Raw genomic sequence first — 25,530 nt, 5'->3', positions numbered from 1 at the left:
AACGGACGAATTCACGGTCGCCATAATAAATTCTCGAACGATGTCTCGGAAAATAGCGAAATGTCGTCAACCAAACAAATGCTACCGAAATCAGCGCGAGATGCCCAGAAGGGTCACGGCCAAACACTCACTTCCTCTTTTGTAGCGGCGAACGTGCGTGGAACGTAGTGACGTCATTTTCTGTCGGAAGACAAATGTCCTGGGCAAGTTTGGAGCACTTTTCAACAGACAAACAACAAACACACCAGCCGCGAACATTTGTAGGACGTTCCGTCGGCCGACGATCGGTACGTGTGTACGGGGCTTTAGTATTTGTTTGGTTGAGGGAACCCCCTACACTTGCTATTGCTACAGAGTACAACAGACACCAGACAGACATGCGTTGCAATAAATTCCAGGTGTGTGCCATAACCTGTCCTCTACAAAACAGAGCACTTCCTGACTAGTAGCAAACATCAAAGGTGAACCTGGCAATAGTGCACTGCTGCATAACTTCCATGTTCACCGTGATGTTTGTTTCCCCCTGCAACTGCCAGTCAACTCAAGTGAGTTGATGGCTGCTAGAGGGGAGTTATATAAATATAAGCTTAAGCTTAAATATCAATTCACTTATGTGAATGGACCATTTTTGAAAACAAGCCATTCTCTATCTCTCCAGTGCCAGAAAAGCTGTAAAAAATATAAAATGTTCCAGGTTCACTGTGATTGTGTTTGCCCCTGCCATTGCCAGTCAACTAAACACAGTGTGTGTTTCGTGACTTGTGACAACTCAAAAGCTTATACGCAGCTCTAGCATCAACTCAACACATACACACTGTGTGTGTGTGTTGAGTTAATGCTAGAGCTGCGTTATAAGCTCTTGAGTTGTCACGACAGTCAGTCACGTTCCAGAAAGAAAACTTTACCTGCACTGCACTGAGCAGCACTCTACCACGTTGATTACATCTGTAACTGAAGCCAAGCTAGCCAACAAGCCACCATTAGAGGAAGGAAAATCCTTGAGAGAATAAATTGTCAACTGAAGCTTAACCTTGAGGAAATCCTATGGGGTCACATTCACAAACTCACAAATATAGTATATTACACAAGAATCCACAATTGCTGTATTTATTTGTGATCCAATAAGATAAAATTTACTCGAGGTTAAGCTTCAAATGTACAAGTTATTTCTCTCAATGATTTTCCTTCCTATAATGCTGGCACCGTGGCTGGCTTGGTGTCAGTTGTCTAGAAGAAAATACACTTTAATATTATTTATTTGGTTGAGGGTTAAATGAACCCCTGCCTACTTGCCTAGACACTTTTAGTGTGAAGCAACGGATTATGGATTGGCAATGGACACATTGGACAGGACAATCTTCAAAAATAAACCATCAGTGCTATAAAGCTATAAAACAACACTGGGGTGACTGACAGACTGAATTAGTAATTACTAATTCATTAAAAACATGAATTAGTAATTATTGCAGTGCTTAGCATTTGGGAACATGTAGGTTTTTCTGTAAGAACAGCTGATCCACATGCTCAGGTTTCAGACTGCTTCTTTTCGCTGTTATAACATCTCCTGCAGTAGAGAAAACCCACTCTGCAGATACACTTGTACCTGGGATACACAAGTATTGCTTTGACAGCTGAGAGAGGAGGGGAATTATGACCTCATGCTCATGCCACCATTTCAAAGGGTCCCCAGTGAGAGGCAGAGGTGGGGCTTTACAATATTTTTCCATTTCGTCTTCTGCCTTGGCATAGGGGGTCTTAGGTTCTATTGCACCATCAGTGAAAGACTGCCCCAGCAAAGTCATGAGCAGTGATGTTGTGGCCTTTATTTTGGGGAGGAGAATGGCTGTCCTCAATGGATGTTTCTTCTTCCACAGTTGCTTTTTCCCTAGGCACTTCATCCACTTCTATTAGATGTAATCTGTGTTTGAACAAAAGATAATAGTATAAGAAGAGCTGAACTGACTAAGAGTGTGATTCATTGATGAGGTGTGGGAAACCGCGCAGTAATCCATACCATACAGTTCCACTTCCCACACCGCATCAGTGAATAAGGGCTTGTTGTTATACAACACAATGTAGCTGAGCTTCTAGCTGTCTGGGAGGAAACATGATGAAATTCTAATTACCTCCAAAGATGCAGCCTCCTCAGTCACTCCTCTGTATATATCCGATCTCTCCTCCTCTGTGAGAATAAAAGGCAGTCCTTTAAAGCGAGGATCCAGTGCAGAGGCTGTATGAAGGATCTTCTTCTCTGCCTCACTGCTTTACCTCTTCAGGAGATCTGTTTTGATGGCATTCTTGATCTCATGGGTCATGGGTGTGTCTCCCATGGTGTCTGTCATGCTCTGGAGCAGTTGTGCATTTAGAGGGGCAATGAGAACACACTGTTGGGTTGTGCTCTTCTGACATCAGCAAGGTTGCATCCTTCATTGGCTTTAATGCACTCACAGCGTCCTCTGCATTTGACACAACTGTTTCATTGAGAGTGCAGAGATCAGACTCTCCTTTTCTGACTTCTGGAGACAGCAAGGTGGCACAAACTGCAGGTTGTTGTTCTAAGAACCTCTTGACCATGTCATATGCGCTGTTCCATCTTGTTGGCACATCAGTTATTAGCTTATGATTCTTCAGGCCCAGACATTTCTGTTTCTCTTTTAGACAGTGGCTTGCTCTGCTGCGATGAAAGTATGTGGATATTCGTCGCACTCTGGCGAGAAGCCTGGAGACCGTGGCCCCTTTCAGTGCCCGCTGACATGCAAGATTGAGTGTATGGGCAAAACATTTAACATGAGGAAATTTACCAACTTGAGCTGCAACTATCATGTTCGCCGCATTGTCGGTCACAAGCACTACAGATTTTTTAGACAGCTGCCATTCTTCCACGACATGAGACAGTAGCTCTGCCAGATGAGCACCTGTGTGAGACTCATAAATGGCTCTCGTTTGCAACACATGTGACAAGACCTGCCAGTCCTTAGTAACGTAATGTGCTGTTATTGTAACATAGGACTCCGTTGTGACTGAAGTCCATGAATCACGCGTTATTGCGACTCGACTGGCTTGGTTCATTGACGCAAGTACCTGAGCTTTGGTGTCGTGGTAGAGTGCAGGTATAACGTTTTCTGTAAAGTGACTGCGTGACGGGATCTTATAACGTGGCTCTAGCGTCTTCAAAAGGTAGCGTAACCCGGCGTTGTCCACAACTGAGTAAGGCCGTAGGTCCTTGGCGATGAAAGCTGTCACAGCTTTGGTTAGTTTCTTCCCTTTTTCCGAGTTGGGCGGATTAGTTGACGGTATGGCATCAATTCTTGGCTGACCTGGTTCTAGCAGTCTTTCCTTGGCAGTGGTGGCACTGCTGGTGGCGACAGGTGTTACTAACTCAGAATGAAAACGGCTGACATGGTTTCTCAAGTTCGTAGTATTCCCTAGGTATTTAATTTTTGTGTGACAGGCTTTACACACGGCTTGTGTCTTGTCCAACTCGCGCTTCCCTGTGTGTTTGTAAAATCCGAAATGTGCCCAGATGTTTGCTCTTAAAACGATAGGTGCATTTTTTATCTCTCAATCTTTTTCTCCTTCTGCCATTACCATACTATCACGTATGTGACGGAGACGGATGACTTAAGTTGCCAAACTCTGTCAGTGTTTAAAAAAAAGAAAAATAGCACTTGTAAACTAAGCCGCAACAAGCAAGCAACATCTTTCATAAAATATGACTGTCTGTCTGTCTGTCAGTCCCTCTTATGCATGCACTGAGCCAGAGCCACTGAGACCCCCCCTTACCCCACAGCTGCCTGCCTGGCTGACACTGACAGTTAGAGAGACCCCCCCCCCTTCCCCCAAAGCTGAGCTGCCTGTGACAGTGACACTGACAGAGACCCCCCTCCCCCCACAGCTGAGCTGACAGCCTGACACACTGACAGAGACCTGGAAGTCCCACTGTCCCACACCTTCCCCAATCCCCCACAGCACTGACAAACACTGATTCCCCCCCTTGCCCAGACCCCCACAGCTGACACTGACAGAGACCCCCCACTGACACTCAGAGACCCCCCCCCCGGCTGCCAGCCTGCCACCGCAGAACAGTACCCCCGGGCCCCGACCGACCGTCCCCTGTCCCAGGCCCCCCCCATCACAGACATCCCCCAAAGATACAGACTCGAGACCCCCATGAATGATTATACAATTATTCGTTCGGACTACATACCTGCTGTGTGACTGTGTGGGTTGTTGTGCACTGCATTGCAGAGGAGGACAGCTGCTGTGCTGCTCTCTGGGCTCAGTGGCGGGCGGCTGGGCCTGGGACGGACCACGGTGAGGCGGGCGGCGCTGGCTGGCTGCGATGGGGACGCTTGGGCTCCAGGTCCTAAATGCTGGCTGCATGCAACACTCTGGGCTCCTGTGTGGAGTGTGGACTGGCTGGCTTCTTGGCTGCAAGGCCGCAGGTGGGACGCCGATACACGCAGGGGATGTTGTTGCTGCGCCTCGGCCCGGGTCAAAGAGAGGGAAGAGGAGGGGCGGAGCCTTTTTATTAAGCTCCCGCACTAATCCACCAATCAGCTGTCTTCTTGTGATTTCCCGCACTAATCCACCAATCAGCTGTGATCTTGTGACTTTTTTCTCCCATGCGCGATAGGGCGTGGCCGTGGCTGATGACGTCATTTCCTAATCGATGTTGCCGGCACCCCGCATCGATGCAGAATCGCCAAGGGTCGAATCGCGATGCATCGATGCTCCCATTATAATATTCCACAGGCCTAATGTACATGGTACAGCACACACATATCAGGAATATGAAATGTTGGGTTTACATATTCTTTAACCACTTCCCGCCCGCCCTATAGGCAAATGACGGCGGGAAGGTGGTTACATTATCCTGACTGGACGTCATATGACACACCGCATCCCCGATCTCGGTAAAGAGCCTACTTATGTAGGCTCTTTACCATGTGACCAGCTGTGTTCAATCACAGCTGGTCACATAATAAATTGGAAGTGCCGTTGATCGGCTTTCCTGACAGGCACGAGTAGAGGAGAGCGGATCTGCGGCTCTCCTGAAGGGGGGGGGGGGTCTGCACTGGTAATCAGAGCATTAATTACCAGTGCAGACCCTTGGGGGGGGGGTGTGCCACTAGAACCACCAGGGATGCCCACCCATGACCCCAGGGATTCCCACCATGGCCACCAGGGATGGCAATCAGGGCTCAGGGAGCCCGCCAGTGCCCTCCCCATCAGTGCTGCCCACCAGTGCCCTCCCCATCAGTGCTGCCCACCAGTGCTCATCATTGCCATCTATCAGTGCCGCCCACCAGTGCCCATTATTGCCCACTAGTGCCACCTATCAGTGCCCAGCAGTGCCGCCTATCAGTGCCCACCAATGCTGCATATCAGTGCTACCTATCAGTGCCACATATCAGTGCCGCATATCAGTGCTGTCTATCAGTGCCGCATATTATTGCCACCCCATCAGTGCCTCCTCATTAGTGCCTGTTAGTGCGGCCTCGTCAGTGCTCATCAGTGCAGGAAAAAACGTATCTATTTACAAAATTGTATAACATAAACAAAAAACCTTTTTTTTTTTTTTTAAACTTTTGGGCTGCTGCACACAGAAGGTTTTTTATCTTAAGCCCCGTACACACGTACCGATTGTCGGCCGTAAATATTCGGGCGCCGAACGATCGGCCAATTGTTGGCTTGTTAGTATGATGCTTCCGACAACCGGCAGCGACTTTTCGGCCGAACAGAATCGGGTGTGCAGGCTATAAAATTTTTGTTGGCCGTCACCAGAACGGCCGATTGTTCGCCAGTCAGTACAGAATTCGGCCGTCAAACAGCAGATTAGCAAGACTGGGCATGCTCAGAAAAGAAAAAACACACGGAAAGTTAACCATCACATGACATCACTTCTGCAGTCGGCTGTTGTTGGCCGACAAAATTCGTGTGCAGTCTTTTGCACTTTTCAGCCGACATTCGGTACGTGTGTACGGGGCTTAAATGCATAGAATGCATTAGGATAAAAACCTTCTGCCTTTAGAACCCCTTTAAGCCTTGAAATTCATACAGGAACACAACCTCCATTCCACCTCCTTTTCACAGCAGTCTGGTGATCTGGGACCCCTTTTTTTAACTGTTTGTAAAAGAGGTAATCTAAAAATACCCTTCATGCATCAAACTGTCAGTACTATGTAGTTTTTCACCTTCACCAAGCCTTGCTTGAACTTGAGCCTGAAAAAATATGTTCAGAGAGAAGTTTGGTAGAACGTCATCAGTAAACATGCCCACTTATCTCACATGTCAGGAGCTGTCTGAAATCTGCTTGTAGTATTGACATTTTTGGACATTCTAAATTTTAGAACAGCTGCAGTATCATATGTTGCCTGAAATTTTCCTAAAGAGATGTCAGGTTAACCACTTGCCTACTGGGCACTTTTACCCCCTTCCAGCTCAGGCCAATTTTCAGTTTTCAGCACTGTTGCACTTTGAATGACAATTGCACAGCCATGAAATGCTGTACCCAGACAACATGTTTTTCATTTTTTTTGAGACAGATGGAGCTTTCTTTTGGTGATATTTAAAGGGTAAGTCCAGGCAAAAACCTAACTAATGCTAAACCTGCTCTGTGCCACATTCTAAACCTAATCTATCTAACCCTGTAAAGCAAAAATCGTGTACTTACCTTTTCTGTTTTCCGATCCAGTCCAGTCTCCAGCAATGGAAGGTCTGTGCAGGAGAGGACCGACAATGGCTGTGAAATGAATGGGAAGTGACGTCATCCGTAGACTTATAATGGGGCTTCCTTTGTCAGATGCCTCTCCTGCACCCTGCTCCATGCTGAAGCTGCCGTTGACCGCTCAGCATGGGACCTGACCGGATCGGCTGCGGAATAGGTAAGTACAGTGATATTTACTTTACAAGGTTAGATAAATTAGGTTTAGAATGTGGCACAGAACAGGTTTAGCATTAGTTAGGTTTTGCCTGGACTTCTCCTTTAATCACCACTGGGTTTTTTATGTTTTGCTAAACAAGCTAAAAAGTACGGAACATTTTGAAAAAAAAAACGTTTTCTTAGTCTCTGATATAAAATTTTGTAACTGGGTGATTTTTCTCCTTCACTGATGTGTGCTGTTGAGTTGACAACGATGGGCACTGAAGAGGTGACCATGATCGGCACTGATAGATGACACTGGGCACGGATAGGCAGCACTTATGGACACTGATAGGTGGCAATAATGGGCACTGTTGGGGCTGCATTGATTGATAATCAGGACACTGATAAGTGCTCTGATTGTCAGTGCAAATGTCCCCACTGAGCAATGCCGCCTACTGGTTCTCCTCTCCTCATGCGCAGTCAGCGTGAGAAGAGGAATGCCGATAACCGAAATTTTCTGTTTACACTGTGATCAGCTGTGATTAGATACATCTGATCTTATAGTAACGAGCCTACGTCATTGGCTGTTTACCATGATAGATTATGCGCTGTGTCCCAGGGACACGGCACACCTCTGATGGCAATGCTGTGTGCCCAGAATGGGAGGATGTCATATGACGTCCTCTCAAAATTGGAGTGCTCCCGTCTGTTAGTCATTTTCTTCAATATGAGGGGCGGGAAGCAGTTAACAACCAGAACTCCTGGTATCTGGGCAAAGCAGAGGATACTAAAAGCTGCTTTTATAATATATTAATATTGCAATGTGCCTGCAGAAAGTATTCATCTCACTCTTTTTAAGATGTGTATTTATTGTCCTATATTAGACCCATATAACATGTGGCATGTTGTCCCTCTTTTAGAATGTTATTGGAGCAGAACCCGACTGGAGTTATTCTAAGCACTGATGATTATTTTCAGCAAAATGGCCAATACCAGTTTGATATAAACTGCCTGAGTGAGGCTCACGACTGGAACCAAAAGCGAGGTATGAAAATAGGCTTTAAAGCATCACTATGTGATTTACATGATCTTACATACAAAACTGAACATAATGTACATGCATAGGAAAAAATTGTATTATGAGGAGTCTGATTTATGAACAGTGGAGTAATATAGAGGAAAGCACAAGTGAAGCCGTTCCCCCGCAAGGCCTCATCTTTTCATTTTCTGCAAAAATTAAGCAAGGAATGTGGTTTTGTATGAGCTCTTCAATTTTCATAAATCACCCCTTTTTGTCTTTTTATGTTCTTTCAGAAGCTGAAAATTTCAACAACTTCTGCTAATCTTTATGAAATTGTTTTTCTCTTTTACATATATTTTTTTTACTACTTGTAAGGCTACATTCTGCTTCTACCTGCATGTTGTTCAACGACATTTACTCAGGTTGTGGATGCAGAAATTGACATTCTGTATCTGTGTTTAACGCTTTGCCTGCCCCATGCTGCTGTTCCTCATGGCAAGCCCACCAGGGTATCCCAATAAAAATGATAGATTTGTGTTGCTTAAACTACATGCAGTTTTTTGGTCATTGTGGTGTGACACAATGCCCAAAAAATTTCAAGATGCATTCTTAGCCATTCAGCTCAGTACACCACTTCGGATCCAACAATGTTGGGGCCTGATTTAGTGGGCGTTTGTTTATGCAAAACATGTTTTGCATTCTCATACTAGTCTAATTAGGCCGAAGGTTAAAGGTCATTACCAAATTATGGTGACCTAAGAGACTAGTACTCCATGAGTTCCACCTGGTTGTTGATTGACAGCACACAGCAGTGGGCGAATTCAAAAGCTGCTATTGGACTGAATAGTGGCAATGGATCTGCCCACTGCTATGTATTGTCAGTCAATGGCCATGTGTACCTGATGAGGATGTAGTCTAGCCATCTCCTATCGGTGTGATGAGTGCAGTGGCCAAGGAGAGAGGAGAGCACTGGGGAAGGAGTATCTAGCGCTGACACTTTAATCTAGAGCAATATTGAGCACCGGCAGATTAATTTACCCGTTTGTGACAGGTACATGAATCGGGCACAAATGGATTTCTAAAGAGTGTTTACGACACCTTTTAAAAGTTTTCACTAAGCGTTTTCACAAAGAGACAAAGAAGATCTACTAAATGAAAAAGTGGGATTTTGTTACCTGCTTCACGCCTGGGTCATCATAAAATGATGCTTGAGTGGGAGCCCTATTCTTCTGGGTGGATGTCATATGACATCTTCCCCAGAACATGCCTTGCAAGGGCTCAACGGTTGTGATTTGTCACTCGCTGTGTCCATGAGGCACAGTGGATGACAGATCATTGTACCGGCTTGCTGCCTGTACCATGTGATCGCTGTGACCAATTACAACAGTTTACATGACAATTGTAAACAATGAATGGCTTTGAATCATGCCATTCATTGTGTACAATCATGTTGCTAGTTGTAATTGGTCCGTGGGTACATGTTATAGACAGGGCCAATCCATAGCCCATCTGTACCATGTGATTAGCTGTGGCCAATCCCAGCTAATTACAGCAATACACACAGTATGCTTGTTTTTATATAATTCTGTAAAAATTATTGCTTATTGTGAAGGTGGCGGGTATCAGACCCCTGGCCTTCTCATCCAACTCGTGACCAAAGACCAGGCAATCTCACACCCTGCAGTCACTTGCGTAACAATGCCACTCTCAGCTGCACCCGACACACAGATTGTCCAGCTTGCGGGACCACAATCTATATGCCAGCAGGCTTAGAGCAATTGTCACCGGGCTAATTAAACCATTAACCCTTTCTCTGCCACCACCTCTACATTATGATGAGCCCAGAGGACGCTCGTAATTTTAGAAATACCAATTATGACTTTAGAATAATCGTCTGTAACACGCGCTGTCACCGCAGGCAGGAGTGCCCAGAAAATTTATTCTATACAGTAGCACTCTTCAAGAGACATGCTCTTGGGCTAGCTTGCGTTAAGAGCTTAGAGACAAAATTAACACACTTCAAAATAAGGTTTAATTATAAAAAAGGTTAAAATTGGTGCAAATAAAAATATTTACAGAAAATGGGTTACAAAGAAATAGAGACACAATTCAGCAATTTAGAAGAATAGATAAAGAATTAGAAATGGAAATACTTGCATTCAAAAGTCCTTGTATTATCAGAGTTCCAGAAGCTGAACATGTGTGATCGGTCTCCAATGGATAGATGTTCCTTTCCTTGATGTTACATGAGACTGAGAGCTCCATCAGCTCCTCTCTTTTTCTCTGACCCGCAGAGGGTGTCACCAGAAATCCTTGACCAATAAACACTGGGGCCATGGGCGGCCCCGGAGGCTTATAAACTGCTAAGGGACCTCCCGTTTAGACAGATTTTACAACAGAATTCATATCTTGAAATATGTAATGGTTACATTCTTGAAACTGATATTTCTCTTACGTCCTCCGACAGTCGCCGCCTCTTCATATTCGTCACATATGGGGTATTAGACTTTGCTCCGAAGGAGTAGCTAGGCAACAGAATATGTTAACATTAAAGCTTTTAACATATCCCACCCTCAAGGGGTGGTCCCCTCAGTCAATACCCTCCTACTTCCTGCAACCATATCTCAGTTTTAATGTCTAGCTTGTCAGGAGTGGCTGGCTCTCTCTGTGCTGGGGCTTTCTGCCCCAGACTCTTTCTTCTTTTTTGAATTTTTGTTTGAGTTTTCTCTCTACCTTTACTTAGCTGTTCTTTTTGTCAACGTTAGTTAGTTCTTCGGATGAAGAGGATCATGCGGGCTGGGTCTCGGGCTGATCCCCCTGGTCGCAGGTCGTGGGTCAGTGGCTTCCCAGCCTGCCATTGAGTGTTCAGCCAGGTAACGCTCCTGGCACAGTGAACGACCCATCCCTGTTCGGTGCAGGGATGATTGGTGAGGTGGCTACCTCACTGGACGCTGTGCGGTTTCTTAACCCTCATTCTGTGCGTCTTGTATGCGACTCTCTCTGCCTCATGTGCAGCGGCTTGTTCGCCTGTGCGGGTCCCCCACGCCATGTGAGGTAAGTGTATTTATGTGGGGACCTGTCTGTCTGGGGGGGTGTCAGTCTGGGACTGTGTAACCTGCCTCTATTCACACTGTTTGTCTCCCTATATCTCGGCTGCATGCTGTGGGCTGCAAGGGGGGGGGGAGCTGTGTGACACTGTGTGTGTCAGTCTTGTCAGTGTGAGAAGCTGTGTGCTGTGGGGCATGTTTTGTGGCATGTTTGGGCATTATACAGCGATCGCTGCGGCGATCTGACATGTGTTTTTTTATACATGGATGACATGTGTGCATTACTGTACTGTGGAGCGGCGGTTTGGGCGCCAAACGGCGCCATTTTGCCTACACTCGCTCCGGCCGCATGTTCTACATGCATGGCGGCCATTTTCTTGTAGCCTCCCATAGGCTTTCATAGAGCGCCCTGGCAGCATCACTTCCTCTTCTCCAGGAACACCGATCGAGGCAGCAGCAGCGGCGAGGGTCTCCTCAGGTTTTATCCTTCTGTTCTTGCTATCCATTGCCTGTGTTAAGTTTAATATTCCCTGTGGGGGTCTCATTGTGCTTGTGTGTGGTGCGGTGGGCTGCGCTCGCCGCGCTTGATTAAAGGGGCAGTTAACCCTTTATTATCCGGCATTGTTATAGGGGCAATGGATTCTCAGGAGGGCAAATTTCCTACCGCCTTGGTGGAAAGCCAGGGGACCGCTGTTTCCCCCCCAGGGGGGGATTTAGCCACTATTGTGGCTGGCCTTGCTGCTCAGGTGCAGATGCTGGTGGCTGCTCAATCTACTAAGAGACCCAGAGTTGCTCTTTCCTCTGATTCTGAGGGTGAAGGTGATGGGGCTGTTATGGCGGGGGCCTCCTTATCGGGGTCCCGCTCCTCCCTGGATCTTGTGGGGTCCGAGGTGGAGGCTGAAGTTGAAGGGGTTGATAATCCTCCCCCTGGCTCGCCTGAAGAGCTTGCAATCATGGATGAATTGATTGCTTCCATAAAGCAAACGCTGCGTTTGCAGGATGAAGTGTGTCCCCCCGCTGCCTTGGCGGCTTATGGGACGCAGAGAAAACGCAGGACGCCGCAGGTTTTTCCCTGCAATGATGATTTTCAGCGCGCTCTTAAGGAACAATGGCGCAATCTGCGCAAACCTTTTGCTGTACCAAGTAGGTTCAAGCTGCGTTATCCTTTCTCGCCTTCCACTGATGAACGGTGGTGTGTGCCTCCCCCAGTGGATCACGCAATTGCGTTTTTAAACAAATCCACTGCGATTCCTGCAGAGGATTCCCCTGTGTTCCGTGATGCCACGGATAGGAGATTGGAGTCTCTTGCCCGTCATACTTATTCTGTTACGGGTTCTATGCTTAAGGCTCTGTTTGCTTCTCTCATGGCGGCCCAGGCGATCGCAAGTTGGACGCAGATGCTTAGGCGCGTCCTAGTGGCCGATTCGGCCTCGCCGGCGACCCTGGATATGGTGGATCAAATCCACCAGGGTGTCATGTATCTGTGTGATGCGGACCTGGACCTGGTTCCGTTGGCTGCACGTGTGCACAGCGTGGCGGTGTTGTCTCGCCGCCTGGTTTGGTTGAAATGTTGGTCGGTAGACCAGTCTTCACGTAAGACCTTAGCCAATCTGCCTTATGATGAGTCTCGCCTTTTTGGGGAGTCCTTGGATTTGTTGATTAAGGGGATCACCGGTGGTAAGAGCACTCTCTTGCCCCATTTCCCCAAGGCTAAGGGGGCTTCTGGGAAGAAGCATGCTAATTTTCGGCCCCCTCAGGGGTCCTTTCGTGCCTTTCGGCCGCACTACAAGGGCAAGCCGTTCAAAGGTCAAGGCTCTCAGAAGAAGCCCTGGTCTGGTAAACAGAAGTCCGGTCAATCCGGATCCGCAGCCCATAACAGTGCGGCCTGAAGGGACGCCCTCACCCAGTTTTGGGGTGGGGGGACGCTTGCTCGGTTTTCTTCAGCCCTGGTTGGCCCGTGTGCGGGACAGATGAGTTCAGGAGATCGTTCGATCTGGTTACATGATCGAGTTTCTCTCTCGGCCGGAGAGCAGATTTTTTCCCTCAAATCTTCAACTGTCTCCAGAGCGTTTGCGGGACCTACACCTGGCGGTGCGGGACCTGAGGGCTCAGGGAGTGGTGGTTCCGGTGCCTCATCGGGACAGATTTCGGGGGTTTTATTCCAATCTGTTCACCGTGCCCAGAAAGGAGGGCAAGGTTCGTCCAATTCTGGACTTGAAGGCTCTGAACCGCTCTGTGCGGGTTCGCAAGTTCCGCATGGAATCCCTGCGGTCGGTGGTGGCTGCCCTGGTTCCGGGGGAATTCATGGCCTCCATCGATTTGAAGGATGCGTATCTTCACATCCCCATTTTCGAGGGTCACCAGAGGTACCTTCGATTTGCCATTGCGGAGGATCACTACCAGTTCGTGGCGTTGCCTTTTGGTCTCGCCTCGGCTCCGCGGGTCTTCACCAAGGTGCTTGCACCGGTTCTGGCATTGTTGAGGGCCCAGGGCATTTCTGTCCTGGGGTATCTGGACGACATTCTGGTTCAGTCTGCGACCAGCCAGGGTCTGGAGGAGGACCTGTCTGTCACGATGAAAACTCTACAGGAGTTTGGTTGGACGATAAATTTTCCAAAGTCGACGCTGAGTCCGTCGGTTCGTCTTCCCTATCTGGGAATGATTCTGGACTCGGTACAGGCGAAGGTCTTCCTGCCGGAAGACAAACTCAGAACTCTTCAGGAGGAAGTCAGGTCCCTCAGGGACGTTCCGCACTCGTCTCTAAGGACGTGCATGAGATGTCTGGGATTGATGGTCTCGGCCTTCGAGGCGATTCCCTTCGCCCAGTTTCACACGCGGGGTCTCCAAGCGGAGATCCTGTCCAAGTGGGACGGGCGACCTCAGTCTCTGGATCTTCAAATCTCGTTGAGTCATCGCACCAGAAGAGACCTTCTGTGGTGGCTCCAGTCCCCGATGGTGTCCGGGGGCAAGTCGTTTCGTCCTATCTCGTGGACGGTGATCACCACGGATGCCAGCCTGTCGGGCTGGGGTGGTGTTCTGGGTGTTCTGTCCGCCCAGGGGACTTGGTCGGAGGGGGAGTCCTCCCTTCCGATCAACATTCTGGAATTGCGTGCGATAAATCTCTGTCTTCATCGCTGGACGGACCGGCTGCGGGGCTGCCCGGTTCGGGTGCAGACGGACAATGCCACGGCGGTGACCTACATCAACCACCAAGGAGGCACCAGGAGTGCCCGAGCGGCTCGAGAAGTGGCCGACATTCTGACTTGGGCCGAGACTCATGTCCCGGCGATAACGGCGGTTCACATTCCGGGGGTGGAGAACTGGCAGGCGGACTATCTGAGTCGCCAGACCCTGGATCAGGGGGAGTGGTCTCTCCACCCGACTGTCTTCCAGATGTTGTGCGCGAAGTGGGGTCTTCCAGATGTGGACCTGTTCGCGTCTCGTCTCAACAACAAGGTGAGAAGGTTCGTGGCAAGGACGCGCGACCCTCGGGCAGACGCGTCGGGCGCGTTAGTGGCCCCGTGGCATCAGTACAGGCTGATGTACGCGTTTCCACCGATTCAGTTGCTGTCCAGGTTCCTTCGCAGGTTACACTCAGAACGCAGCACGGTGATTCTTGTGGCACCGGACTGGCCTCGCCGGTCCTGGTACGCAGACCTCGTGAATCTGGCGGTCGACGCCCCGTGGCGTCTGCCTCTTCGAGACGATCTCCTGTCTCAAGGTCCAATATACCATCCTGCTTTACAGTCGCTGGCTTTGACGGCCTGGCTGTTGAGACCGAGGTCCTGAGGGAGAAGGGTCTCTCCCCGGAGGTCGTTCATACCTTGATCAACGCGAGGAACTCTTCCTCGGGGAAGGTTTATTACCGTACTTGGAAGGCCTATTTTGCTTGGTGTGAGTCCAGGGGTTTTTCTCCCCGCACATACTCGGTTTCCCGAGGCTGTCCTTCCTTCAAACGGGTGTCGATCAGCGTTTGGCGCTGGCTACGATAAAGGGTCAGGTATCTGCGCTGGCCGTTCTGTTTCAACGTCCCGTGGCTTCCAACTCCTTGGTTGGCACTTTTGTTCAGGGTGTGCGGCATCTGGTTCCTCCTAGGAGGGATCCTCTGCCCCCTTGGGACTTGAATCTCGTTCTATCTGTGTTGCAACGTGCTCCTTTTGAACAGATCAGGGAGATCTCGTTGTCTCTGTTGTCCAAAAAGGTCGCCTTTTTGGTGGCGATCACTTCGGCTCGCAGAGTGTCGGAGCTGGCAGCTTTGACCTGCAAGTCTCCGTATCTGGTTGTTCATTTGGATAAGGTGGTCTTGCGACCTAATCCTTCTTTTCTTCCGAAACGAGTTTCGGAATTCCATCTTAATGAGGCTATTGTCTTGCCTTCGCTGTGCGCGAAGCCTAAACATCCAAAGGAGGTGAGATTGCATTCTTTGGATGTTGTTCGGGCGATAAGGGTTTACCTTAAATCGTCTTTTCGAAAGACGGATTCCTTGTTTGTTCTTCCAGAGGGTCCTCGGAAGGGCATGGCGGCGTCGGCCTCTACCATCGCCAAATGGATCAGGCAGACCATTGAACAGGCCTATGCTTTGCAGGGGAAGGTTCCCCCTGTGCCTGTGAAGGCGCACTCTACTAGATCTCTGAGTACGTCTTGGGCCTGTCGTCATGGGGCTTCTGTAGCCCAGGTGTGTAAGGCGGCGACTTGGTCGACCGTGCACACTTTCACAAAATTCTACAAAGTAGATGTTCAGGCATCGGCGGATGCTTCTTTTGGCCGCAAGGTTCTTAGTGCGGCGATTCCCTAGGGTCCCTTATGGGGACCACTGGCTGTTGGGATAAGTTTTTTATCCCCTGGTTATTTGTCTTTTCTTGGGTTGTTGCTCCTGTTGAGCACCTGTTTTTTCCTGTTGCCCAGCTGGGTTCCTTCCTTTGGTAATGTTCCTTTCTTTGATGCGGAGACTGCGTTGCCTTTCGGCGCGGATGCGTTTCCCACCCCTCATGTTTGCACTGCTTTGGGACGTCCCCATATGTGACGAATATGAAGGCGACTGTCGGAGGACGTAAGAGAAAACGGAATTTTTGTAAAATCTTACCTGTAAAATTCCTTTCTCTGAGTCCTCCGACAGTCGCCGCCCCCACCCCTCTTTTGGGGTTTGGTTGTATACTCTACTGCTATTCCACTAAAACTGAGATATGGTTGCAGGAAGTAGGAGGGTATTGACTGAGGGGACCACCCCTTGAGGGTGGGATATGTTAAAAGCTTTAATGTTAACATATTCTGTTGCCTAGCTACTCCTTCGGAGCAAAGTCTAATACCCCATATGTGACGAATATGAAGAGGCGGCGACTGTCGGAGGACTCAGAGAAAGGAATTTTACAGGTAAGATTTTACAAAAATTCCGTTATTCTTGTGCAGTATTGAATTCTATTTTCATAGACACCAAACACAGGGTATCTCCTAATAACCTCTGACCCGTAAGGCATCTGACAGCTAGCTTGTCTTCCATAGGAGCAAACGTGATCATGTGTGATCTTAATTTGATCGGTATTTTGTTTGGCATTCAAATATATACTTTGTTTTAATGTGTCATGTTCCTATCTGCCTTTATAAATTGGGTAGGGATTTGTTAGATATATTGGTTACATTTCTAATTAACAGTTTGGCTTGTAGAATTTACAAGGCAGCCTCACTGGCCATCTGCTCAGACCTCTGTCTGCGTTTAAGATAAGGTCTGCTTCATTATGACCCAGCCAGGATGTGCTTGAGATAAGACTTCCTTTTGAAGCTCGAATACTAATGTTCGGTGACCCAGGGAGTTAATTAACACGAGGGGGTTGGGTGGCAGGCTGTGTGAGAGAGATTGCTTTGTAACTGTCATGGCAGAACTCTCTCACACAAATTGGTGGCTTGACAAGATGGTTGCTTGTGACAGCTTTAAGCAAAATGGTTGCCTGACAAAATGGTGTCCCAGAGCACGATACCATTACACTTATAACCATTAAATTCACTGCTATAAGCAATCAAAAATGCTGATCACCTCCCCAGAGTAGTGCAGCGTTACACTGTATTAATGGGGTAACACTGTGTTGCTCTGATCACAGTATGTGTAAAATCAAGAACAAAATATAAAAAAAAGTGAAAACCATTATTATTTATTTTTATTTTTTTTACATACTGTCTCCAGTCAGTGTCCTTGCTCGCCGCCACGTCAGTTATATGATGACGCTGTACTGCTCTGGTGACAGTATATTAAAAATAAAAAAAATATATTTATTTTCCCAAAAATTGTGACAAAAACATTACAACTTCAAAAAATGCGTCATACCTCTTACTAAATACCTTGGACTGTCTCCTTTTCAAAAATGGGTCATTTGGGGGAAATTTGTACTGTTCTGGCATTTTCAGACCTTCGAACACGTCACCATTTTTCTAGGTAAATATAATTCTAAAGGTGCTATTGACATGAAATTTTCACCACGTCAGTAAAAACCTATGCGATCCATACATACAAAGAAACCAAAAAAAATAACTTCAGAAATTAGGTTATGTGTTATAAAATGGAGAATGACACAGGGAAAAAGTATTGAGCACACTAAATTTGGGGGTGCCCACGCGCTATACACCAAAAAAGACAAATTCCTAATGTCTAATAAAGCAGAATAATAGCGAATAGATGGTGCTGCGCTATTCCAAATAATGGGTAGGAAATAAGTGTACTAAGACTAAGTACTAAATGTAAGAAAAGTACATGCAAATTAACTTTCATACAATACATCTAAAAAAAGTGGTGCTGGTAAATGTGCCGATACTTAATCTCCACTTCATTTAGGATAAAGCTGTATTAAGGTGTCAGAAGTGTACAGTAACCTTCATAAAAATAGATGCATATATCCTAGGTGATAAATAGGGTGACAAATTAACAAATTGTTGAAAACCCAGATAGGGACAGTGGAATAGAAATCCTAGTAATTATTAAAATAGAGATAGAAACGTGAATAGCCAAAAATCGTCTATAGTAGGCCAAAAATACCAAATATTGAATGAAGTAGATAATAAATCCGAAAATTGTAGCACATGAATGTCCCAAAAAACAGAAATGTGAGCCAACAGGCTGAAAGTATGTTGCAATGTGCAGTTCCAGTCAACATACACTCCGTAAATATTAGCACAAAAATGTCACAAATGAACAAAGGTGTGAGCCCGCAGGCTGTAGATACCTTGCAATGTACAATTACACAGAGATGTAAGCCAGCAGGCTGGAAATATGTTACAATATGCAGTTCCAATAAATATACACTCTGAAAATATTAGGCTGATGATATGTTGCAATGTACAATTACACTGGGTGATACAGTCCGCGAATATGAAACACAGATAATGCAGTAATGCACCCTCCAGTAGTCTATCTCCAGTGAAGGACCTCCCAAGCTGGCAGCAATGAGTTAGAAGGGGCAAGGAATCCCTGGTGACTATGGTTGTACTAGCTCCTTACCTTATAGCTGTAAGGTAACAGCATGTAATCTGGCTCCTAGGCAGGTCTGCATGTGGGAATCCTCCTCCTTGCACTGCAGTCTACTCGGGATCGCTCACCGGGGCATGTGTATCCTTCTTTGGTCCTGGCGCTTGTGCGTGGTCCAGATGGATAACTCAAGGCAAGTGTAGAGGGGAGAGAAGGCTCTGATAGCGTGATATAGTTTTAAAAATGTTTTATTGAATAAAAACGCTAACAACTTACATTTAAAAAAGCCGCAAGCGGCATAACAAGCAAGGATGGCCGGCTCCCTCCAGCAACAACTCCGGTATGATCAGCTGCCCTACGTGTGTCCTCACTGTCACGTGACTTCATCTTAATCTCGCTCGCACACGTGTGTATCAGGTGAACAGTTCCAGTGATGTGTACATAGACATACCTCGCTTGGGAAGCATATCTCACTTGTAACATCCTCCAGAGGTATGTATATAGAGCATATTGTACTCATGGACTATATGCTATGCCAATGACCCCAATCATACAATAATCCTCCTAGGAGAGGACATATTGCTCCATGATGCATGCTATGATACAGTCTTTTGCCATTAATGAAAGTTTGGCATACTCAGTAGAACCCCTATGCGAACAGAAGAGTACTTATCGTTCAGAGTCAGAGTTCAGAGTCATTGCTGGCAACCATTCCTCCAAGTGAATTTCACTGATAATGTATGAGCTTAATACGTCAAGGGTGCAATGAATCCAAGGGAGCAGGTAGTACGGAAAAACCCATAGCCTGACCGATTTCGCCGGGCTTCCCGGCTGCTTCAGAGGCTGTCATGCACTACCAGTTTCCCTTCCTGTTTATGTGGGATTCCTTTCTTCAATATGGCCAACAAATTGCACTATCGCGCATTTACTTTTTCTCTCTTGAAAAGTGTTTTTTCTTTTAAAAAGATAGCTTTTTATTTGTTCCTGCACTTAGTTAGTCGGACTTCAGATGACTACAGCGCTTGTGGCGCTGGGAATCACACTGGTTATTCTAAAACCTTATGGAATCCCAGCTTGCCATCGAGCGTTAGCAGGTTATGTGTACGTCCAGGCCTCGCAAACGACTATGTCCCTGACCTTAGGGTCGAGCCTGCGTAGTTGCTATCTTCGCTGAGATGTCTCAACTGCGGTACCCCGCGTGTTGCTAGCGTCCCCTTCGGCTGACGGCACCACCACCCAGAGTGGGAGGCTTCCTGTCACAGAGCGGTACCCACGTTTTCGCTGGACCGGTGAGTACCATGGTACCCCTCTGTGTCTGACATTGTCTGTTGGGGTGTGTATGTGGGCCCTCTGTTTTATGGGGATGGCAGTTCGGTATGGGTTCTGTAATGTCCCCCTCATGTCTGTAGGTGCGGTCCCTGTTGTCCCTTCCCGGTCCTTGCGGGGGCGTTGTAGCGGTTCCGCCGCTGTAGGGGGGATGCGGGGGTCTCCTATGTCCCTGAGGTGCTTGTGCACCTATTTGGGGTACAGTACATGGTGTGTGGGGGCCGCAATTGGCGCGAAACTGCGTGACCGCCATTTTAGGTGTGGGCAGGCTGTCTGGCTTCATTGTGAGGGCAGCAGCCATTTTCTGCAATGCTGTTGGCGCCGAGCAGGCGCCATCTTTAGTGTTGGCACAATGTCCTTATGTGGACAGCGGCCATTTTCCCAGAGCTTTCCCCATAGACTTGCATTGGCAACCATTTATTTGTGGCTCAGGGCTGTCTGCCTCTAGAGGCGTGAGGTCACTTCCTCTTTCTTTCACATGCAGATCGATTCAGCAGCGTGGGTCAAGTATAGCTCACTGTGGGGGGCTTTTATTGTGTTTCCTGGCCTGCATTCCTGCTAGCATTCATTTTTTTTTTGCAGTTTACTGTAGCACAGGACTTGCTCTTCATTGCAGTGGGGACCGCGGAAATCGCCGATTTAAAGGGCCAGCGTCATTTAAAATTGAGATCGTCATTATGGAGTCCCAGGATAGCAAATTCCCCCCAGATCTGGTGGAAGGTTCAGGTACTCCTGAATCCTCTGCTATAGTCTCACTTACTGCTGCACTTGCGACTTTAGTGTCAAAAGTGGATTTGTTGATGTCTGACCGGGCTTCTACGTCTGAAGAAGGAGCCGAGTGCGCATGCTCCGAAAACACGTTACATCACTTCGTTAGCTTGCGGTTCACCGCAGCTTCCGATCTAACCAGCTTCGTGGTTAAGCTTCCTGGATCGTCATCTTCTGGCTGCGGGACGGTCAGAACACGGAGGACTGAATCTGGGGAACAGCCACATTATGGAACATGGATTAGAGCAATATTACATGTGAGTTACTACATATTGTTTGTCATGTAATAAAGCCTCTTGCTAATTTTAGTGGCGCCTGTTTTCTTCTATTCTATGGGCTTCTAAGAAAAGGCCTATGCCCTCTCAGTCTTCTGATTCAGAGGCAGATTTGGTTGCCACGGACAGCGTACCCCCTGAAGGGTCTCAGTCCTCTCAGTCAGATGGGGAGGAGGAGGATTCCCCCTCCGGATCAGCACGGGACCGCGCTGCGGTGTCTGCGCTTATTAGCTCTGTTAAGGACACTTTTAATTTAGATGATGAGCCCCACCTGTCGGGTAAGCAGTCTTCCTTTGGGACCCGCAAAGCCCAAAAATCGGGTCAGGTTTTTCCTTGTCCCGCAGAGTTTCACGATACCGTGAATGAACAATGTCGTCATTTAAAACGTAATTTTGTGGTGCCCAAGAGGTTTCAGTACCGTTATCCCTTTGCGGTTCCGGTGGATTCTCGCTGGATTGCGGCTCCTAAGGTTGACCACACTGTGTCCAGGTTAAATAAAGCCACTTTAATGCCCGCGGGGGATTCTCCGGTGTTTAAAGACCCGGCGGATAGGCGGGTGGAAACTCTTACCCGCCACATCTACCTAGTAGCGGGTTCCTTGCTGAAACCAGTGTTCGCTTCGGTGATGGTCTCTCAGGCTGTTGTGGAGCGGGCCAAGGCACTTAAGCGCACTCTGATTGCTGACTCTGCCTCCCCTACTGTGCTGGAGATGGTGGTTCAAATAGGTCAGGCTGTTTTATACCTGTGTGATGCGGCCTTGGATGAGGCCCCTTTAGTCGCACGACTTTCTGCAGTTACGATTCGTCGCATCGTTTGGTTGAAAAGCTGATCGGCCGACCAGTCTTCCAAGAAGACGGTGTCTGACATTCCTTATGCGGGGAGTCGTCTTTTGGGGACTCTCTGGATGAACTGGTTAAGGGGATCACTGGGGGCAAGAGCACTCTGTTGCCCCAGGTGTCCAGGGGAAAATATTTCCGCAGTAAGCGGGGTCCCTCCTTTAAACCTAACCAGGGGTCCTTTCGTGCCTTCAAGGCACAAGACAAAGGTAAGTCCTTCAAGGCCTCTGGTGGGCAGAAGAAGCCTTGGGCAGGCAAGTCAAAAGCCGCCCACACTGGCACGGCGGCTCAGTCCGCCTCGACCCAAAGGGGCGCCCTCACCCATTTCAGGGGTGGGGGGATGTCTGCGCTGTTTTCCCGAGCCTTGGCTGGCCAAGATTCAGGACAGGTGGGTTCTAGAACTCATTCGGTCAGGGTACAAGATCGAGTTTCGATCACGCCCAGCAGAAAGATTCTTTCCCTCAAATCTTCATTCGACCCCAGATCATTTCCGAGATCTACATCGGGCGGTTCAGGATCTCCTCGCCCAAGGGGTGGTTGTCCCGGTTCCACAGCGGGACAGGTTTCGGGGTTTTTACTCAAATCTGTTCACAGTGCCCAGAAAGGAGGGCAAGGTGCGTCCGATTCTGGACTTAGTTTCTATACCGCTTTGTGCGGGCTTAGAAAGTTCCGAATGGAGTCCCTCCAGGCGATGGTGGCATCTCTGAGTCCAGGGGATTTCCTGGCTTCCATCGACCTCAAGGATGCATATCTACACATCCCTATTTACGAGGGTCATCAAAGGTACCTCCGATTCGCAATAGCAGAGGAGCACTATCAGTTCGTGGCGTTGCCTTTCGGCCTCGCTTCGGCTCCAAGGGTTTTTACCAAAGTTTTGGCTCCTGTTCTAGCCTTGTTGCGGGTACAGGGGATTGCCATCCTCGGTTACCTGGACGATCTCCTATTAAGGTCGAGCTCCAGTGCCTCTCTGTTGCGCGATCTGTTGATCACAGTTCAGACGCTCCAGGAGTTCGGGTGGACCATCAATTTTCAGAAGTCGACCTTGTCCCCTTCTGTTCGCCTCCCTTACCTGGGGATGATTCTGGACTCCGCCCAGGCGAAGGTCTTTCTTCCAGAGGACAAACTCCGGATCCTGCAGGAAGAGTTCAGGTCCCTCAGGGACAAGGAGTTCTCCTCGCTTCGGACCTGCATGCGGTCCCTGGGCTTGATGGTGTCGGCTTTCAAGGCGATCCCATTTGCACAGTTTCACACGAGATCTCTTCAAGCAGAGATTCTGGTCCGATGGGACAGACATCCTCCCTCTTTGAAAAGGAGGATCTCCTTGAGCCCCCAAGTCAGATCGGATCTCCTGTGGTGGCTCCAGTCTCCGGCTCTGACGGAAGGCAAGTCCTTTTGTCGGTTGCTATGGAAGGTGGTCACCACGGACGCCAGCCTGTCGGGCTGGGGTGGAGTTCTGGGCAACTTGTCTGCCCAGGGCACTTGGTCGGAGGGGGAATCCTCCCTACCGATAAATGTCTTGGAACTGCGTGCAATCAGGCTCTGTTTGCTCCGTTGGTCGGATCGTCTGCGGGGCTGCCCAGTGCATGTGCAGTCGGACAACGCAACTGTGGTGGCTTACATCAATCAGCAAGGGGGCACCAGGAGTGCCTAGGTGGCCGAGATTCTGTCATGGCCTGAGACGCAGGTCCCGGGGATTTCGGCAGTTCACATTCCAGGTGTGGAGAACTGGCAGGCAGACTATCTGAGTCGCCAGACCCTGAACCAAGGGGAATGGTCCCTCCACCCAGAGGTGTTTCAGATGCTGTGTGCGTGGTGGGGATCCCCGGGCATGGATCTGTTCGTGTCTCGTCTCAACAAGGTGGGAAGGTTCGGGGCAAGAACGCGCGACCCTCTGGCAGACGCCTTGGACGTGTTGGTAGTGGCGTGGACTCGGCATCGGCTGATTTATGCCTTTCTCCCGGTTCAGTTTTTCAGATTCCTTCGCAGGTTGGTTTTGGAACTGAGGTTGGTGATTCTGGTGGCCCCAGACTGGCCGCGCCGGTCTTGGTACGCGGACATCATGCACTTGGTCGTCGAACTTCCCTGGCGGCTCCCGCTTAGAGACGATGATCTGTTTTAGGGACCGATCTTCCATCCTGCTTTACAGTCGCTGGCTTTGACGGCGTGGCTGTTGAAAGCCAGGTCTTGAGAGACAGAGGTCTCTTGTCGTGGTCATTCATACCTTGCTCAAGGCCAGAAAGGCCTCTTCTGGTAAGATTTATTATCGTACCTGTAAGGCATATTTCGCCTGGTGCGAGTCGCAGGGGTTCCATCCATGCTCCTATTCGCTGGCGAGAGTGTTGGCTTTCCTGCAAACTGGTGTGGAGCAGCGTCTTGCGCTGATCACTATTAAGGGCCAGTTGTCTGCACTGGCCATTCTCTTTTAGCGCCCCTTGGCGTCAAATTCCTTGATCTGCACCTTCATTCAGGGGGTGCGTCATTTGGCTCCCCCTAGGAGGGGACCTGAATTTGGTTGGGTCCGTTTTGCAACATCCTCCCTTTGAGAACATCCGGGAGGTTCTCTGCCAGTGCTGTCACGTAAAGTTGCCTTTCTGGTGGCGATCACATCTGCTCGCAGAGTGTCGGAGTTGGCGGCCCTGTCTTGCCGCTCCCCCTATCTGGATGTTCATCGGGATAAAGTGGTCTTGCGACCTCATCAGTCCATTCTTCCGAAAGTGGTTTCCGACTAACATCTCAATGAGGACATTGTCTTGCCTTCGCTGTGTTTGAAGCCTAAGCATCCTAAGGAGTTTGCCTTGCATTCCTTGGATGTGGTCCGGGCGATCAGGGTTTACTTGTCGTCTACTGAACCCTTAAAGTCGGATTGTCTTTTTGTCCTTCCTGAGGGACCTCGGAAGGGTACGGCTCCGTCTGTGGCAACCATTTCTAAATTGAATAGGCCTGCACGATTGTGCAGGCCTATTCAATTAGGGATCAGGTTCTACCTTTCCCTATCACAGCGCACTCTACTAGAGCGGTTAGCGCATCTTGGGCCTTCCGCCATCAGGCGTCGGTGACCCAGGTGTGCAAGGCGGTGACTTGGTCGTCCGTGCATACCTTTACAAAATTTTACAAACTTGACTTGTCTTGGCATCAGCGGATGCCTCTTTTGGCCGCAAAGTTTTGAGTGCGGCAGTGCCTTAGCGGAGACAGGGTAGTTTTTGGCCTGTCTCCTCCTGTTGGGGAGTTTTCCCTTTTTTGTTTGTTTTCCTGGGCTTTCGCTCCTGTTGAATTTTCTTGTTGCCCAGTGTTTACCTTTCTGGTTCAGAAAAGGTTATTTTCTCTGACCTGGGTGCTGCGTTGCCTTTTTGACGGTTACGCTTTCCCACCCCTCACATCTACACTGCTTTAGGATGTCCCAGATGTGCAGATTGTATGAGTGGGCTGCGACTGTCAGAGGACGTAAGAGAAAATAGAATATTTGTAAGAACTTACCGTAAAATTATTTTCTCTGAGTCCTCTGACAGTCGCCGCCCCCGCCCCTCTTTTGGGGTTTGTGGATCTCTATACTGCTTGCTACCAAACTGAATTGGGAATGAAGCTAGCTGGGGGTATTGGACCAGAGGGACAGCCCCCTGTAGGTGTGTCTATACAAAGTTTTTGTGAATATTCTAACAAAATCTTCTGCCTAGCTTACTCCTGTGGAGAAGGCCAATACCCAGATGTGCAGATTGTATGAGTGGGCGGCGACTGTCAGAGGACGTAAGAGAAATGTTTTTTTTTTACCATGTGACCGGCTGTGTTCAATCAGCTTTTCAATCAAATTTGTTTGGGTACAGTATTGCATGACTGTGCAATTGTCATTCAAAGTGACAGTGCTGAAAGCTTAAAATTAACCTGGGCAGGAAGGGGGTAACAGTGTCTGGTACTAAAGTGGTAAAGGGGACACTTTTAATATAA

General features: G+C 48.5%; 1 protein-coding gene across 1 annotated transcript in view; it reads left to right on the top strand.

The window, feature by feature from the left end:
* N4BP2 (NEDD4 binding protein 2) overlaps nucleotides 1-25,530 on the top strand; it is a 337,469-nt gene that overhangs the window by 128,209 nt on the left and 183,730 nt on the right. The window contains exon 5 of the mRNA XM_082258615.1: nucleotides 7,789-7,913. Coding sequence (XP_082114741.1) covers nucleotides 7,789-7,913 — 125 coding nt within the window. The remainder of the gene's footprint in view (nucleotides 1-7,788; nucleotides 7,914-25,530) is intronic.

Source organism: Pelophylax lessonae, assembly GCF_965119305.1.
Source record: "Pelophylax lessonae genome assembly, chromosome: 1".
Taxonomy (NCBI): domain Eukaryota; kingdom Metazoa; phylum Chordata; class Amphibia; order Anura; family Ranidae; genus Pelophylax; species Pelophylax lessonae.
This window is presented reverse-complemented; position numbering and strand designations above follow the sequence as displayed.